The sequence below is a fragment of the Ictalurus punctatus genome, chromosome 17 (assembly GCF_001660625.3).
Source record: "Ictalurus punctatus breed USDA103 chromosome 17, Coco_2.0, whole genome shotgun sequence".
In the NCBI taxonomy this organism is placed as follows: Eukaryota; Metazoa; Chordata; class Actinopteri; order Siluriformes; family Ictaluridae; genus Ictalurus; species Ictalurus punctatus.
Window position 1 is genome coordinate 20,385,705 of NC_030432.2, and position 19,152 is coordinate 20,404,856.

At 38.7% G+C, this 19,152-nt stretch overlaps 3 protein-coding genes across 3 annotated transcripts; all 3 read left to right on the top strand.

Annotated features, from left to right (window-relative positions):
* Positions 1 to 337: 337 nt before the first annotated feature.
* Positions 338 to 6,584, top strand: LOC108262070 (tripartite motif-containing protein 16). Its single transcript, XM_053687344.1, has 6 exons — positions 338 to 2,190; positions 2,919 to 3,014; positions 3,090 to 3,323; positions 3,512 to 3,671; positions 4,041 to 4,100; positions 5,053 to 6,584. The coding sequence occupies exons 1-6, from the start codon at positions 1,600 to 1,602 to the stop codon at positions 5,580 to 5,582; spliced, it is 1,671 nt and encodes a 556-aa protein (XP_053543319.1). The 5' UTR covers positions 338 to 1,599; the 3' UTR covers positions 5,583 to 6,584.
* A 1,831-nt stretch (positions 6,585 to 8,415) lies between these two features.
* Positions 8,416 to 11,707, top strand: LOC108278132 (stonustoxin subunit beta; the record flags this gene model as incomplete). Its single annotated transcript, XM_053687526.1, has 2 exons — positions 8,416 to 8,563; positions 11,090 to 11,707. Coding segments are annotated over 2 exons (675 nt in total), but the record flags the coding sequence as incomplete, so codon positions are not given.
* Positions 11,708 to 12,835: 1,128 nt separating this feature from the next.
* Positions 12,836 to 17,791, top strand: LOC108278120 (tripartite motif-containing protein 16-like protein). Its single transcript, XM_017491300.3, has 6 exons — positions 12,836 to 13,469; positions 14,145 to 14,240; positions 14,315 to 14,548; positions 14,737 to 14,896; positions 15,264 to 15,323; positions 16,244 to 17,791. The coding sequence occupies exons 1-6, from the start codon at positions 12,879 to 12,881 to the stop codon at positions 16,771 to 16,773; spliced, it is 1,671 nt and encodes a 556-aa protein (XP_017346789.2). The 5' UTR covers positions 12,836 to 12,878; the 3' UTR covers positions 16,774 to 17,791.
* The last annotated feature ends 1,361 nt before the right edge of the window (positions 17,792 to 19,152 follow it).

A 19,152-nucleotide genomic window follows, 5' to 3' on the forward strand; every position in this document is an offset into this window, starting at 1 on the left:
GAGGTGGAATGGAGCAATTTTGTGTCCATATCAGTCTCCTATAAAGAGATCAGCAGGAAAGGGCAGGGTTATGAGTGTTTGTTTGGATACAACAGTCAGTCCTGGAGTCTGCAGTGTTCTTCTTCTTCTGTCTATTTCTTTCACAATAAAATTAACACTGAGCTCCAAGTTCCAGCGTCCTCCAGAATAGGAGTGTATGTGGATCACAGTGCAGGAACTCTGTCCTTCTACAGCATCTCTGACACGATGAAGCTCCTCCACAGAGTGCACACCACATTCACTCAGCCTCTATACGCTGGGTTCTGTATGTGGCGTTATGACTCGACTGTGAGGTTCTGTGATCTGAAATGAAATGTTGGTAAACGTTTTTAGCAAAATTATAACTGAGGTGTTAGATTTATTTTCTCCCACTTCTTGCACTTTTGTGTGCAGAAACTGTAACAGTTCTACATTATTATTATTATTATTTTCATTATTATTCTTATTACATTTTTGTATAAATAATTACATACATTATGACGGTTTTTTAGTGCCACATAAAAAGAAATTAAAAATTAAGATTAAGAGAATAAAGTGAAAATGACAGCGGTAAAATTGGTTTTATATATAGACTAATACATTTTTACCACACAGCTAGCGTGATTTAGATGTCTATCTATCTATCTATCTAGAATAAACTAGTCAGTGCTAATCACCTGGCCAGTTTAATTTCTAATCTGAAGCTTGGTGGTGGTAGAATCATGATGTTGGATGATTTCCAGCATCAAGGACTGGGAGGTTCATCAAGACATGTTCAGAGACATCCTTGAGGAAAACTTGTTCAAAAGTCTTCAGAATTTTGTTTATACCTTCTAATATGACCCAAAACACATACAAGACAATGAATTGAGACGAGTCTGTGAACAATCTTGAATGGCCCAGAGCCTGGACAAGAAATCCAATTTAACATATCTAGTGAGAATTGAACACAGAGGTACACTGACACTCCCAAATCAACCTGACAGAGGCTCTGCAGAGAGGAAACGTCAAGCTTGTAGCATCACATATATGAAGACATAATGAAAGTAAAATAGGGCTGTTCAGTCTTATCCACAAAGGCCCGGTGTGGGTGCAGGTTTTCATTCCAGTCAAGCAGGAGCCACACCTGATTCCACCTGTTTAATCAGTTGATCTTAACTTTTAATAGACTATCATGTGTGTCTTCTGGTTGTTTGGAATGAAAACCTGCACCCACACCGACTGCTGGACCAACTTTCCGGATAAGATTGGACAACCCTGAAGTAAAGGGAATGAATAATGTCAGTTTAATATTTCAGTGATGATATAAATCCACATTCAATACACAGTGAAGAAGAAAATACATTTCAAATAATCTGACTCTTAAAATCACAGAGAAATTCCTTTACATCAAAAAAACTCTCTCACCTGTTGTGTGTCAACATTTTTCCTTTAAAGCATGAACTTCCTCTCACCTTAAAGCCACGCCTACGCCCTCTCTGTCACACTATAACACACACACAACCAGAAAGTTCATTTCAGAGAAAACAAAACTCAGTAAGAACTCAGAGTCTCTGTCTGTCAGCGTGTGAGTACAAGAAGATGGAAAAGGCTGGCATTTCAGTAGATCAGGATCAGTTCATCTGTCCAGTGTGTCTGGATCTGCTGAAGGATCCAGTAACTACTCCCTGTGGTCACAATTACTGTAAGGTGTGTATTAATGGCTGCTGGGATCAGGAGTATCTGAAGGGTGTCTACAGCTGCCCACAGTGTAGAGAGACTTTCACTCCAAGGCCTGTTCTACGCAGGAACAACATGCTGGCTGAAATGTTGGAGAAACTGAAGAAGACTGAACTCCATGCTGCTTCTCCTGCTCACTGTTACGCTGGACCTGGAGATGTGGAGTGTGATTCCTGCACCGGGAGAAAACACAAAGCTGTCAAGTCCTGTCTGGTGTGTCTGGCCTCCTATTGTGAAGATCATCTTAAACCTCACTTTCAGTCTCCTGCCTTTAAGAAGCACAAGTTAGTTGAACCCTGTGCAGAGCTCCAGGAGAAGATCTGCTCTCAGCACGACAAACCGATCGAGATCTACTGTCGTACTGACCAAAGCTTCATCTGTTACTTGTGTACGATGGATCAGCACCAAGGCCATGATACGGTTGCAGCTAAAGCAGAAAGAACTAAAAAACAGGTGAGAACTGGACATCATTATTCTTTTCTGAATCAATTGTGGTCATTTTTTATTAAAGCTTAATGGGTTTCTTGTAAAGAAGTGTGAAACAGGTCAGACCAGTCAGTGTACTTAAAACAGGAAACACCCAACAACATTCTTCATTTTACAGCTAAAGAGTTCACATGATTGTGTTAAATATCTTCAGCATTGTTATTACAGTGTTGGCATTTATATTATTTAGTCTTCACTTGAAAGTCTGTTTTGTTTGTTAGTTTTTAACATACTTTATTTTAGACATGTTTATATTTAGTTTAGATTTCTACATGCACGCACACTACATATGGCACAATACTACTGGAACATGTGAAACAGGTTTAAGGTTTCATTTGCAAATACCAACTACACCCTCAACTAAATATACCGGCCATATGAAGTGATTGTGTAACTATAAAAAGAACTGAGCTGGAGTTCTGGCCAGGTTCTGCGATAATCAGGACCAAAGAGCTACAAGTCATATTGATATTGTTATTTCTGCCAGCTACCATTTTCACACAAAACCAAACTCACTATTTAATAAGTGCTGAAAAAATATGAATATAGAACTTACTTGAGTCTCGTTTTACTTTATTTACTATGTTTCTAGTTTTCAGTTAATTACATTTACAATTTTTAGTAAATTTACGTGTATTACTATAATTCTGTAGAACATGATTAAATGTATTTAAATGTATTTTATTTGGTCTCAGAATGAGGTAAAGGAGGAGCAGATGAAATCCCAGCAGAGGATCCAGGAGAAGCAGGAGAAGGTTCAGGAGCTGAAACAGACTGTGGGCACTATTAAGGTGAGGAGTGAACACACACAAAAGGGACATCTAGAGGGAGACTTTTTCTAAACTTTTTTGTGTGTGCTCTAATAGAGGCGTTCACAGGCAGCAGTAGATGAGAGTGAGAAGATCTTTACTGAACTGATCAGCTCCATGGAGAAAAAGCGCTCGGAGGTGAAGGAGTTGATCAGAGCTCAGGAGAAAGCTGACCTGAGTCGAGCTGAACGACTCCTGAAGCAACTGGAGCAGGAGATTGCTGATCTTAAGAGGAGAATCACTGAGCTGGAGCAGCTTTCACACACACACGATCACATCCACTTCCTCCAGGTAACACTCACTGTCTGATCTACAGAGGGCGCTGTTCCTCACAAAGTTTCCTCCTAAAAGCTCATTACAGCACCAATAAATGTTCCTGTCTGAGATCACAAGTGTGTGTTTGGTCTGATTCAGTCTGAGATTCATTCGTTCCTCTCCTACACTTTTCTCCTTCTCCATTATGTGTTTCCTCTCTGTAGAGTTTCCCGTCTCTCTGTGTTTCTCCTGGATCTGAGAACTCGCCCAGCTTCACTGTCAATCAACATCTCTCATTTGATGGAGTGAGGAAATCTCTCTCAGATCTGAAAAAACGAGTCGAGGAAATCTGTGAGGAGGAATTCAACAAAATCCGTCCACAAGGTAACCAAGCAAACATTTGTCATAACAAATATTATGAAGATTACATAAGAACTGAGGCCTTAATTCCTACATAAAGTCCATGAGAAAATAAAACACACATATTGTCAGAGCTTCAACTGGGAAAAGTGTTTGCTTGTTCTCATGGTTTAAGGTTTTGTGGTGTCGCTGATTCTTACATTCAAATGCTGCACAGTGTTGGGACATTTTTGACCAATAACTTGATAAAGCTCTAATTCCAGTAAAACTCCATGGAGACATTTCTAGGAGTCTAATCTAATGTAATTTAAATTAATATAATTTTTAATTTTCATGCTTTAAACTGTTTCTACGTCATTTTTCCGTCTCCATTTTGTCTCTGTGTCTCCACAGCTGCAGCAGTTCAGATGATTTTACTCTCAGAACCAGAGAGCAGAGAAGATTTTCTGCAATGTAGGACACACACACACACACACACACACACACACACACACACACACACACACACACACACTCTGTATTTAGTTCAGTCCTCACAGACAATTTTTCATAATAAATCAAAAATATACATAATACCCAAGAAAGGTGTGGGCTGAAACCTTTGCTTATTATGCCTTTATACCTTTATACATATTTAACTAATGAGTGTCTCTTTTCTCGCTGGATTTGACTCATTCAAGACAGTATGTAACTAAAAAGTTATGCAATTGTAGAAAAGAGCTTTATTAAAGAGACGCAGGCAGACAAATCCAAATCGGTAATCAAAAGCGTGGTCCAAAAACAGGCAAAAGGTCAGGTGATCAGTAAACGGGCATAAACTAGGCAAGGCAAAACACAAAACGAGAGACTAGATGCAAGATCAAAACCCATGAAACGAAATACAAACAAAGGCTTGACATGGTGAATACATTCAATACTTCGCAAAGACTTTGTTTGAAAACAGTCTCTTTATACTGTGGAGTGAGTGTGTGAGATTGGATGCAGGTGTGATTAGAATGAAGGTGAATGTTTTGGGAATTGCTGTGCATGGCAGCCATGTTTGTAGGCTGAGGTGCAGCATGTGAAATGTAGTCACTGGTTTGCTGTGATATGACAACATACATAATTACAAAAGGTACACATTTCAGATATTAATAAAATAGTGTAAATATTACATAAACAAATTATTCATATTGAGTTATATAATTATTTATCACCTTGTTGTTAAATAGTTTTAACATTGTCTTGAATTTGTTTACAAATTGAAATATACATATTAAATTCCTTATCACATTCCAAACACTAAAACACACACACACACACACACACACACACACACACACACACACACACACACACACACACACACACACTTATTATAAATCCTGTGATTAACAGCTAACCTGTGGACATTTTATTGTTTCAGATTTCTGTTATCTGACTCTGGATCCCAACACGGCACACCATCAACTCATTCTATCTGAGAAGAACAGAGTGGTGAAGCGCAGCAGGACAGATCAGCCATACTCTGATCAACCGGAGAGATTTGACACCTGGTCTCAGGTGTTGTGTAAGGAGAGTGTGTGTGGACGCTGTTACTGGGAGGTGGAGTGGAGCAGTTTTGGTAGTGTGTACATATCAGTCTCATATAAAGAGATCAGGAGGAAAGGAGAGGGTGATGAGTGTTTGTTTGGATACAACAGTCAGTCCTGGAGTCTGGAGTATTCTTCTTCCTCTGTCTCTTTCCGCCACAACAACGCTGAGACAGAGCTCCGAGGTCCAGCGTCCTCCAGAATAGGAGTGTATGTGGATCACAGTGCAGGAACTCTGTCCTTCTACAGCGTCTCTAACACGATGAAGCTCCTCCACAGAGTCCACACCACATTCACTCAGCCTCTATACGCTGGGTTCTGGCTAGATCATGACTTGACTGTGAGATTATGTGATTCGAAATGAAATGTTTGTGTTAGTAAAATTATAACTCTGTCATCAGATTTAATTTCTGCCTGAGTTAGAATGGCACTTTTGTGTGCAGAAAGGGTAATAGTTACACATATTATTATTATTATTATTATTATTATTATTATTATTATTATTATTATTATGGGCCAAGCACTAAAGGTGCGTAGGCACATATTGTTTTCGTTAGTGTTCTTTATTCTTCTTCTTCTGGTTGCCCAAAGAACAGCTTGCGGGAAAGTTATGAAATCTGGCACACAGATAGAGGACTGTCTCACCATTAACCAGAGCAATTTTAGGGTCTCTCTCAAATCCTCTAGCACCACCAACAGCTCAAATGTGCACTCACATTTATGCTAATAACTTTTCAACTGTAAGGGCTAGAAACAAAATTCTATTTCCTTCTGCTCAAGACGATGCAATTGTGCTGCAAGACGTCATTTTCCGTCATTTCGAATTTTCGAAAAACCTACTTTTTCAAACTCCTCCTAGGTGGTTTGTCCAATTCTACCAAAATTGAATCTGATCATCTTCAGACCATGTTGGAAAAAAGTTATCAAAAGCCTTTTGATAGACCCAACTGTTCTCATATAGCGTATCAACAAGTTCGACAAAGAGCACACCAAAATGGACATGAGAGTGTATCTCCACAACAGTTTGGCATATTAAGACGAAACTTGGTAACTGTCATCACAAGCATGACCTGAGGGTACCTGCACAGTTTCGGTGCAGCGCCACCCAGTGGTCATGAGATAAGAAAATTGCAAATTTTGCTTCTGAACAGGTTGACCAGAAATCACAAGACTTCTCATTAGATTCGGTACTGAACAGTTGAGTTGAACAGTACCGAAAAATGTAGGCCATTTTGAATATTGTAGTAAAATGCTATATTTTACGAATGCATTTGCTTATCGTTACGAAACTTGGTATGTGTCATCGGAACCATGCCCTGAAGGTATATGTATATAAAGTATAATTAAATTTTTTAAAATGCTAATAGCTTTTGAATAATTTTCCTATTGTAATGAAAGTGGTCTTGATTCCATGAGTCATGATGAGAACAATGGTACCAATTATGCCACAGTCCAGGGGTCGGGAACCTATGGCTCGCGAGCCAGATGTGGCTCTTTTAATGGCTGCATCTGGCTCGCAGACAAATCTTTAAAAAAAAAAAAAAAAAAAACGTTAAAAATATAAAACATTCTCATGTATTTCAATCCATTCATTTCCTACCGCTCATGTTCATGGTTGCGGGTGGCTGGAGCCAATCACAGCTGTCCTCCGGGACAACACCAAATTTTTATTGGATAATACGTAACGTACACGGGTCGTTGTGAGGTCAGGAAGTAAACTTCTCTCCTTTTAATCAAGTAGTCAGCTAGCTAATTGCAGAAACCCTTTTATTGAATAAGATGTCTAAAAGAAAAAAAAGATGAGTACCGAATGGACAGAGGAATTCGCCTTTGTGGAGAGAGCAGGTTCTGCAGTGTGTCTAATATGCAATGATAAAATTGCATCGATGAAACGGTCAAATATAAAGCGCCACTTCGACACACGCCGTACTACATAGCGGGCTTCACATCTAATCTCCTGCAGTCATTCAAAGTGCGCTTTGGAGAATTTCGTAAGCTCACTCGTCTTTTTAATTTCATCACCCATCCACATGAGTGTGCAGTGGACAGCGCCGACCAGAGTTACATCTCCGGTGTCTCCGTCAGAGATTTTGAGCTACAAGCTGCTGACCTGAAGGCCTCAGACATGTGGGTGAATAAGTTCAAGTCACTGAATGAAGATTTGGAAAGACTTGCACGACAGCAAGCAGAGTTGGCGAGCAAACACAAGTGGGGAGAAATGAAAAAACTTCAACCCGCGGACCAGCTGATCGTCAAAACTTGGAACGTGCTTCCCGTCACATACCACATACTGCAGCGTGTGAGTATTGCTGTACTGACAATGTTTGGCTCTACGTATGCATGTGAGCAGTCTTTCTCACATCTAAAGAACATTAAGATCAACCTACGATCACGTTTAACGGATGGAAGTCTCAACGCCTGCATGAAGCTTAACCTCACCACGTATCAACCAGACTACAAAGCCATCAGCAAAACCATGCAGCACCAGAAGTCGGATTAATGGTAAGAAGTACTTTATTCATCATTGGTTAGCAACAGCATAACGTTTTAAAAATAATTCAGAGACTTATTGTACTTTAAAAGTGTTGGTCTTACATAAAATGCACACATTTACTTGTGTTTAGTTTTAAACATATTGTATGGCTCTCACGGAATTACATTTTAAAATATGTGGCGTTCATGGCTCTCTCAGCCAAAAAGGTTCCCGACCCCTGCCATAGTCGATTGAACGTGCTGTCCGCCATTTTTAGTTTTGTTAAAAACCTACTTTTTCAAACTCCTCTAAGCTCCTCCTAGAGTCTAGGAGGCCCTAGACCCGTATTGTCTTTCTCATTTTTGGTTCTCATCTACTGTAATGACGCCAGGGATCAGTTCTCATCATTTTGTTTTTGTTAGAAACAGAAAAACATGCAATGTACCCTGATATACATTTTAATTAATCAGAAGTGTACACATTCCCTCTCACGGTTAGGACTTTTACTGGTTGGAGGTTGGAAATTACAAGTTGCAACCTCAAGTGGAATGCAGCATTTTATCTTCACCTTCATGGCTCGTTGTAGTGTTTACTATAAAAAAAAACAACTTTACAAATACATAATTAAAAAATATAATTATTATTATATTTATAAAATATAATTGATTATCACTCAATTACTAATTTATTAGAAGTGATTCACGGTGATTCTGTGATATAAATAAATGAAACTGGGTGTAAACTCAGATGTTTTTTTGTACGTGTGTGTGTGAGACCTGTGGTGGTCTGCTTGGTTTTGGATCCCCGGTGTTTGTGCAGGGTTCAGTCCTGCTCACTGATACGGCTGGGAACTCATCTTCTACCACTCTCAGGTACTGAACGTCACAAACACACAAAACACAGTGGTCGGAACACATCTGATTTCAGATCCCAGTGTAAAAGCCTGCTGGTGTAAGCATCAAGAAATAAACATCAATAATAATCGGACAAATCTGCTTTATGTAACAGAAATCTTATTTCCCTGAATACACGCGACTCCACAAACGATTCAGAATAAGGAAAGTGAAAACGTTTTATTTCTATTTTTTCCGAAACATGATTAGATATTAACCTGTTTTATTAGCTGATAAATTTTCCAAAAACAGACATATATATAGCGAGAGAGAGGTTACTATAGAAAAATTAGGATTTGTGAAGAAATAAGTTATATTTTACAATAGAGAGATCAATAATACCTCGTCAGAGATCATTAGATATATTTTACTACAGGAAAATTAAGATTTATGAAACATTTCAATATAAAATCTTTGAGTTAATATGATTTCTGGATGAATATTTAACAAGAGAAAAAAGACATTTAGGATAAATATAAAAACAGCTAATAGCTGTAGATAACAAAAACTGTTAGTAAATATTTATTCCTACATACTTTGACAAACTACAAGCAATGATCCTGTCCTGTTTTGTAATAAGATATTTTTAGGTTTAAACAGCTAATAAAAATCAGGCACTTTGAATTGTGATGCTAATTCACTGAAGTTAGCAAACATGCTAACATGACAGGTTTCTCCTAGCTTAGAAAGCTAACTAGTGACGTCAAATTATTTAACATGTCAGAGTTCAAGGGTTTTCTATCGTCTGCCGTTTTCTATCAGAACGGTTGGTTTTCTGCAAATGTTTTTGGTACTTTAAAGCAGATATAAATTCTCCCCATCCGTTTCTGTCCCTGAACTGCCAGTAAAACTGACCAGTGACAGAGCGCGTGAACGCTGCAGGAATAACCGGCAGTTACTTCCGGGGTGCTTCTCCAATACTCAAATTGATGCTTCTTCATTTACCCTGCTCCTTCGTCCTTCAGCCTGTGACCCGGAAATTGATTGACGTTGACCATCTTGAAGGACATATCAATTCTCTATTTGCACCGCGAGGAGGCGAGGAGACACAGGTGTATCATATTGAAGTGTTTCTTCTTGTCAAAACCTGGCACACGTATAAATTCCCCTCCTGCTTTACATCTGCCACAATCTCAAACAAAACGTCCTTTGATGATTGATGGAATTTTGTGTGAAATATAATGAAATAATAATATGCTTAGAATGAGGATTGTAATTTATTAATCCTTGTATGTTTGGATATGAAAAGCTGCACAAACGATGTGATAAATGATGTATTGTTGATTAATTCATTGTTGAATTTCACATACTCTCAGTGCATTTAGCTATATTAAGAATGGTGTTATTAACCAAACTCCAACAACATAGCAGCAGATCCCGGATGTGCAGTGAGGTCATCCAGCTGAGCATAGTCATCATTAATTGATATCGCTTAGAGAGAGTGAGGATATTCCATTCGACTTGCTTTGATTCTTCTCTCCTCGCATCTCATCCTTGAATTCTTCCCCTAGTCCCAAGCAGAGCGCCCCCAGTCCCCAGTATTTTTGCATACTAGTAAAGAGACAGTATATTATGTAACAAACCACTTTTCTCAGACTTGCTGAATGAAACTACTTTGATAGGTGCACTTCTCAGGAGTAATTGAGATGAGTAGCCTATAATAATAACACAGACTATTTATTGTGCAGTGCAATACAGTTTATTTGTGTCTGCAACAAAACTTAAGGTTGTGTGACAAAAACGACACACACACAATAATAATAATAATAATAATAATAATAATAATAATAATAATAATAAAATCCTTCTTACTAAAGGGAATGACAGATGCCAACTTCATCATAATCACAATAATCTGTGGAAGATCTTGCAGCAGTGAGCGTAAAAACCCATGCTGACAGCACCCATTGAAACGTTAGGCAAAAAACACTTCCAGTGCAGCATCGAAAAGTTGTACTAGCCATTCATACACTGTGTGTGAGAGCAACACATATTTCCATACCATAACATTTATTTATTTTGGTCCTCACAGACAATTTTTCATAATAAATCATAAATATACATAATAACCAAAAAAAGGGCTGAAACCTTTGCCTAACCTTTATCCATACTTATCTAATGAGCGTCTCTTTTCTCACTGGATTGAATTCATACAAGATAAACAAAACAATTACATAAAACATTTTCCAAAATGTACATACATAAATACAAAGGTACACATTTCAGATATTAATAAACTAGTTAAAATATTACATAAACAAATGATTCATATTGAGTTATATAATTATCACCTTGTTGTTAAACATTGTCTTGGATTTACAAAACGAAATATACATTTTGAATTCCTCATCACATTCCTTATCGTTTTATTTCCTCCTGCTAAAACACACACACACACACACACACACGCACGCACACACACACACACACACACACACACACACACACACACACATTATAAATCCTGTGATTAATATCTAACCTGTGGACATTTTATTGTTTTAGATTTCTGTTATCTGACTCTGGATCCCAACACGGCACATCATCAACTCATTCTGTCTGAGAAGAACAGAGCGGTGACACACAACAGGACAGATCAGCCATACTCTGATCAACCGGAGAGATTTGACACCTGGTCTCAGGTGTTGTGTAAGGAGAGTGTGTGTGGACGCTGTTACTGGGAGGTGGAATGGAGCAATTTTGTGTCCATATCAGTCTCCTATAAAGAGATCAGCAGGAAAGGGCAGGGTTATGAGTGTTTGTTTGGATACAACAGTCAGTCCTGGAGTCTGCAGTGTTCTTCTTCTTCTGTCTATTTCTTTCACAATAAAATTAACACTGAGCTCCAAGTTCCAGCGTCCTCCAGAATAGGAGTGTATGTGGATCACAGTGCAGGAACTCTGTCCTTCTACAGCATCTCTGACACGATGAAGCTCCTCCACAGATTCCACACCACATTCACTCAGCCTCTATACGCTGGGTTCTGTATGTGGCGTTATGACTCGACTGTGAGGTTCTGTGATCTGAAATGAAATGTTGGTAAAAGTTTTTAGCAAAATTATAACTGAGGTGTTAGATTTATTTTCTCCCACTTCTTGCACTTTTGTGTGCAGAAACTGTAACAGTTCTACGTTATTATTATTATTATTTTCATTATTATTATTATTATTATTATTATTACATTTTTGTATAAATAATTACATACATTATGACGGTTTTTTAGTGCCACATAAAAATAAATTAAAAATGAAGATTAAGAGAATAAAGTGAAAATGACACAGCGGTAAAATTGGTTTTATATGTAGACTAATACATTTTTACCACACAGCTAGCGTGATTTAAATGTCTATCTATCTATCTATCTAGAATAAACTAGTCAGTGCTAATCACCTGGCCAGTTTAATTTCTAATCTGAAGCTTGGTGGTGGTAGAATCATGATGTTGGATGATTTCCAGCATCAAGGACTGGGAGGTTCATCAAGACATGTTCAGAGACATCCTTGAGGAAAACTTGTTCAAAAGTCTTCAGAATTTTGTTTATACCTTCTAATATGACCCAAAACACATACAAGACAATGAATTGAAACGAGTCTGTGAACAATTTTGAATGGCCCAGAGCCTGGACATGAAATCCAATTTAACATATCTAGTGAGAATTGAACACAGAGGTACACTGACACTCCCAAATCAACCTGACAGAGGCTCTGCAGAGAGGAAACGTCAAGCTTGTAGCATCACATATATGAAGACATAATGAAAGTAAAATAGGGCTGTTCAGTCTTATCCACAAAGGCCCGGTGTGGGTGCAGGTTTTCATTCCAGTCAAGCAGGAGCCACACCTGATTCCACCTGTTTAATCAGTTGATCTTAACTTTTAATAGACTATCATGTGTGTCTTCTGGTTGTTTGGAATGAAAACCTACACCCACACCGACTGCTGGACCAACTTTCCGGATAAGATTGGACAACCCTGAAGTAAAGGGAATGAATAATGTCAGTTTAATATTTCAGTGATGATATAAATCCACATTCAATACACAGTGAAGAAGAAAATACATTTCAAGTAATCTGACTCTTAAAATCACAGAGAAATTCCTTTACATCAAAAAAACTCTCTCACCTGTTGTGTGTCAACATTTTTCCTTTAAAGCATGAACTTCCTCTCACCTTAAAGCCACGCCTACGCCCTCTCTGTCACACTATAACACACACACAACCAGAAAGTTCATTTCAGAGAAAACAAAACTCAATAAGAACTCAGAGTCTCTGTCTGTCAGCGTGTGAATACAAGAAGATGGCCAAGGCTGGCATTTCAGTAGATCAGGATCAGTTCATCTGTCCAGTGTGTCTGGATCTGCTGAAGGATCCAGTGACTACTCCCTGTGGTCACAATTACTGTAAGGTGTGTATTAATGGCTTCTGGGACCAGGAGGATGTGAAGGGTGTCTACAGCTGCCCCCAGTGTAGAGAGACTTTCACTCCAAGGCCTGTTCTACGCAGGAACAACATGCTGGCTGAAGTGGTGGAGAAAAATGTGAAGACTGAACTCCAAGCTGCTTCTCTCGCTCACTGTTACGCTGGACCTGGAGATGTGGAGTGTGATTCCTGCACCGGGAGAAAACACAAAGCCGTCAAGTCCTGTCTGGTGTGTCTGGCCTCCTATTGTGAAGATCATCTTAAACCTCACTTTCAGTCTCCTGCCTTTAAGAAGCACAAGTTAGTTGAAGCCTGTGCAAAGCTCCAGGAGAAGATCTGCTCTCAGCACGACAAACTCCTCGAGATCTACTGTTGTACTGACCAAAGCTTCATCTGTTACTTGGGTACGATGGATCAGCACCAAGGCCATGATACAGTTGCAGCTAAAGCAGATAGAACTAAAAAACAGGTGAGAACTGGACATCATTATTCTTTTCTGAATCAATTGTGAAGTCATTTTTTATTAAAGCTTAATGGGTTTCTTGTAAAGAAGTGTGAAACAGGTCAGACCAGTCAGTGTACTTAAAACAGGAAACACCCAACAACATTCTTCATTTTACAGCTAAAGAGTTCACATGAGCATGTTAAATATCTTCAGCATTGTTATTACAGTGTTGGCATTTATATACATACTTTATTTTAGACATGTTTATATTTAGTTTAGATTTCTACATGCACACACACTACATATGGCACAATACTACTGGAACATGTGAAACAGGTTTAATTTGCAAATACCAACTACACCCTCAACTAAATATACCGGCCATATGAAGTGATTGTGTAACTATAAAAAGAACTGAGCTGGAGTTCTGGCCAGGTTCTGCGATAATCAGGACCAAAGAGCTACAAGTCATATTGATATTGTTATTTCTGCCAGCTACCATTTTCACACAAAACCAAACTCACTATTTAATAAGTGCTGAAAAAATATGAATATAGAACTTACTTGAGTCTCGTTTTACTTTATTTACTATGTTTCTAGTTTTCAGTTAATTACATTTACAATTTTTAGTAAATTTACGTGTATTACTATAATTCTGTAGAACATGATTAAATGTATTTAAATTTTATTTGGTCTCAGAATGAGGTAAAGGAGGAGCAGATGAAATCCCAGCAGAGGATCCAGGAGAAGCAGGAGAAGGTTCAGGAGCTGAAACAGACTGTGGGCACTATTAAGGTGAGGAGTGAACACACACAAAAGGGACATCTAGAGGGAGACTTTTTCTAAACTTTTTTTTGTGTGTTTAATAGAGGCGTTCACAAGCAGCAGTAGATGAGAGTGAGAAGATCTTTACTGAGCTGATCAGCTCCATGGAGAAAAAGCGCTCGGAGGTGAAGGAGCTGATCAGAGCTCAGGAGAAAGCTGAACTGAGTCGAACTGAACAACTCCTGAAGCAACTGGAGCAGGAGATTGCTGATCTTAAGAGGAGAGTCACTGAGCTGGAGCAGCTTTCACACACACAGGATCACATCCACTTCCTCCAGGTAACACTCACTGTCTGATCTACAGAGGGCGCTGTTCCTCACAAAGTTTCCTCCTAAAAGCTCATTACAGCACCAATAAATGTTTCTGTCTGAGATCACAAGTGTGTGTTTGGTCTGATTCAGTCTGAGATTCATTCGGTCCTCACCTACACTTTTCTCCTTCTCTATTATGTGTTTCCTCTCTGTAGAGTTTCCCGTCTCTCTGTGTTTCTCCTGGATCTGAGGACTCACCCAGCTTCACTGTCAATCAACATCTCTCATTTGATGGAGTGAGGAAATCTCTCTCAGATCTGAAACAACGAGTCGAGGAAATGTGTGAGGAGGAATTCAACAAAATCCGTCAACAAGGTAAACAAGCAAACATTTGTCATAACAAATATTATGAAGATTACATAAGAACTGAGGCCTTAATTCCTACATAAAGTCCATGAGAAAATAAAACACACATATTGTCAGAGCTTCAACTGGGAAAAGTGTTTGCTTGTTCTCATGGTTTAAGGTTTTGTGGTGTCGCTGATTCTTACATTCAAATGCTGCACAGTGTTGGGACATTTTTGACCAATAACTTGATAAAGCTCTAAATCCAGTAAAACTCCATGGAGACGTTTCTAGGAGTCTAATCTAATGTAATTTAAATTAATATAATTTTTAATTTTCATGCTTTAAACTGTTTCTACGTCATTTTTCCATCTCCATTTTGTCTCTGTCTCCACAGCTGCAGCAGTTCAGATGATTTTACCCTCAGAACCAGAGAGCAGAGAAGATTTCCTGCAATGTAGGACACACACACACACACACACACACACACACACACACACACACTCTGTATTTAGTTCAGTCCTCACAGACAATTTTTCATAATAAATCAAAAATATACATAATACCCAAGAAAGGTGTGGGCTGAAACCTTTGCTTATTATGCCTTTATACCTTTATACATATTTAACTAATGAGCGTCTCTTTTCTCGCTGGATTTGACTCAATCAAGACAGTATGTAACAAAACAGTTATGCAATTGTAGAAAAGAGCTTTATTAAAGAGATGCAGGCAGACAAATCCAAATCGGTAATCAAAAGCGTGGTCCAAAAACAAGCAAAAGGTCAGGCGATCAGTAAACGGGTATAAACTAGGCAAGGCAAAACACAAAACGAGAGACTAGATGCAAGATCAAAACCCATGAAACGAAATACAAACAAAGGCTTGAAATGGTGAATACATTCAATACTTCGCAAAGACTTTGTTTGAAAACAGTCTCTTTATACTGTGGAGTGAGTGTGTGAGATTGGATGCAGGTGTGATTAGAATGAAGGTGAATGTTTTGGGAATTGCTGTGCATGGCAGCCATGTTTGTAGGCTGAGGTGCAGGATGTGAAATGTAGTCACTGGTTTGCTGTGATATGACAACATACATAATTACAAAAGGTACACATTTCAGATATTAATAAAATAGTTTAAATATTACATAAACAAATTATTCATATTGAGTTATATAATTATTTATCACCTTGTTGTTAAATAGGTTTAACATTGTCTTGAATTTGTTTACAAAATGAAATATACATATCAAATTCCTTATCACATTCCAAACACTAAAACACACACACACACACACACACACACACACACACACACACACACACACTTATTATAAATCCTGTGATTAACATCTAACCTGTGGACATTTTATTGTTTTAGATTTCTGTTATCTGACTCTGGATCCCAACACGGCACATCATCAACTCATTCTGTCTGAGAAGAACAGAGTGGTGAAGCGCAGCAGGACAGATCAGCCATACTCTGATCAACCGGAGAGATTTGACACCTGGTCTCAGGTGTTGTGTAAGGAGAGTGTGTGTGGACGCTGTTACTGGGAGGTGGAGTGGAGCAGTTTTGGTGGTTTGTACATATCAGTCTCGTATATAGAGATCAGGAGGAAAGGAGAGGGTGATGAGTGTTTGTTTGGATACAACAGTCAGTCCTGGAGTCTGGAGTGTTCTTCTTCCTCTGTCTCTTTCCGCCACAACAACGTTGAGACTGAGCTCCGAGGTCCAGCGTCCTCCAGAATAGGAGTGTATGTGGATCACAGTGCAGGAACTCTGTCCTTCTACAGCGTCTCTAACACGATGAAGCTCCTCCACAGAGTCCACACCACATTCACTCAGCCTCTATACGCTGGGTTCTGGCTAGATTATAACTTGACTGTGAGATTATGTGATTCGAAATGAAATGTTTGTGTTAGTAAAATTATAACTCTGTCATCAGATTTAATTTCTGCCTGAGTTAGAATGGCACTTTTGTGTGCAGAAAGGGTAATAGTTACACATATTATTATTATTATTATTATTATTATTATTATTATTATTATTATGGGCCAAGCACTAAAGGTGCGTAGGCACATATTGTTTTCGTTAGTGTTCTTTATTCTTCTTCTTGCCCAAAGAACAGCTTGCGGGAAAGTTATGAAATCTGGCACACAGATAGAGGACTGTCTCACCATTAACCAGAGCAATTTTAGAGTCTCTCTCAAATCCTCTAGCACCACCAACAGCTCAAATGTGCACTCACATTTATGCTAATAACTTTTCAACTGTAAGGGCTAGAAACAAAATTCTATTTCCTTCTGCTCAAGACGATGCAATTGTGCTGCAAGACGTCATTTTCCGTCATTTCGAATTTTCGAAAAACCTACTTTTTCAAACTCCTCCTAGGTGGTTTGTCCAATTCTACCAAAATTGAATCTGATCATCTTCAGACCATGTTGGAAAAAAGTTATCAAAAGCCTTTTGATAGACCCAACTGTTCTCATATAGCGTATCAACAAGTTCGACGAAGAGCACACCAAAATGGACATGAGAGTGTATCTCCACAACAGTTTGGCATATTAAGACGAAACTTGGTAACTGTCATCACAAGCATGACCTGAGGGTACCTGCACAGTTTCGGTGCAGCGCCACCCAGTGGTCATGAGATAAGAAAATTGAAAATTTTGCTTCTGAACAGGTTGACCAGAAATCACAAGACTTCTCATTAGATTCGGTACTGCAATCCGAGTTGAACAGTACCGAAAAATGTAGGCCATTTTGAATTTTGTAGTAAAATGCTATATTTTACGAACGCATTGGCTTATCGTTACGAAACTTGGTATGTGTCATCGGAACCATGCCCTGAAGGTATATGTATATAAAGTATAATGAATTTTTTAAAAATGCTAATAGCTTTTGAATAATTTTCCTATTGTAATGAAAGTGGTCTTGATTCCATGAGTCATGATGAGAACAATGGTACCAATTATGCCATAGTCCAGGGATCGGGAACCTATCGCTCGCAAGCCAGATGTGGCTCTTTTAATGGCTGCATCTGGCTCGCAGACAAATCTTTAAAAAAAAAAAAAAAAAAACGTTAAAAATATAAAACATTCTCATGTATTTCAATCCATTCATTTCCTACCGCTCATGTTCATGGTTGCGGGTGGCTGGAGCCAATCACAGCTGTCCTCCGGGACAACACCAAATTTTTATTGGATAATACGTAACGTACACGGGTCGTTGTGAGGTCAGGAAGTAAACTTCTCTCCTTTTAATCAAGTAGTCAGCTAGCTAATTGCAGAAACCCTTCTCATTAGATTCGGTACTGCAATCCGAGTTGAACAGTACCGAAAAATGTAGGCCATTTTGAATATTGTAGTAAAATGCTATATTTTACGAACGCATTTGCTTATCGTTACGAAACTTGGTATGTGTCATCGGAACCATGCCCTGAAGGTATATGTATATAAAGTATAATGAAATTTTTTAAAATGCTAATAGCTTTTGAATAATTTTCCTATTGTAATGAAAGTGGTCTTGATTCCATGAGTCATGATGAGAACAATGGTACCAATTATGCCATAGTCCAGGGGTCGGGAACCTATGGCTCGCGAGTCAGATGTGGCTCTTTTAATGGCTGCATCTGGCTCGCAGACAAATCTTCAATAAAAAAAAAAAAACGTTAAAAATATAAAACATTCTCATGTATTTCAATCCATTCATTTCCTACCGCTCATGTTCATGGTTGAGGGTGGCTGGAGCCAATCACAGCTGTCCTCCGGGACAACACCAAATTTTTATTGGATAATGCGTAACGTACACGGGTCGTTGTGAGGTCAGGAAGTAAACTTCCCTCCTTTTAATCAAGTAGTCAGCTAGCTAATTGCAGAAACCCTTTTATCGAATAAGATGTCTAAAAGAAAAAAAGATGAGTACCGAATGGACAGAGGAATTCGCCTTTGTGAAGAGAGCAGGTTCTGCAGTGTGTCTAATATGCAATGATAAAATTGCATCGATGAAACGGTCAAATATAAAGCGGCACTTCGACACACGCCGTACTACATAGCGGGCTTCACATCTAATCTCCTGCAGTCATTCAAAGCGCGCTTTGGAGAATTTCGTAAGCTCACTCGTCTTTTTAATTTCATCACCCATCCACATGAGTGTGCAGTGGACAGCGCCGACCAGAGTTACATCTCCGGTGTCTCCGTCAGAGATTTTGAGCTACAAGCTGCTGACCTGAAGGCCTCAGACATGTGGGTGAATAAGTTCAAGTCACTGAATGAAGATTTGGAAAGA

Bases quoted from the DNA above. Each gene is read 5' to 3' on its own strand.
- LOC108278120 (XM_017491300.3), top strand. From the start codon at position 12,879: ATGGCCAAGGCTGGCATTTCAGTAGATCAGGATCAGTTCATCTGTCCA. The intron at 14,241-14,314 runs GTGAGGAGTGAA...TGTGTTTAATAG, and splicing joins AGACTGTGGGCACTATTAAG to AGGCGTTCACAAGCAGCAGT. The intron at 15,324-16,243 runs GTAGGACACACA...TTATTGTTTTAG, and splicing joins CAGAGAAGATTTCCTGCAAT to ATTTCTGTTATCTGACTCTG.
- LOC108262070 (XM_053687344.1), top strand. From the start codon at position 1,600: ATGGAAAAGGCTGGCATTTCAGTAGATCAGGATCAGTTCATCTGTCCA. The intron at 2,191-2,918 runs GTGAGAACTGGA...ATTTGGTCTCAG, and splicing joins CAGAAAGAACTAAAAAACAG to AATGAGGTAAAGGAGGAGCA. The intron at 3,324-3,511 runs GTAACACTCACT...TCCTCTCTGTAG, and splicing joins ATCACATCCACTTCCTCCAG to AGTTTCCCGTCTCTCTGTGT.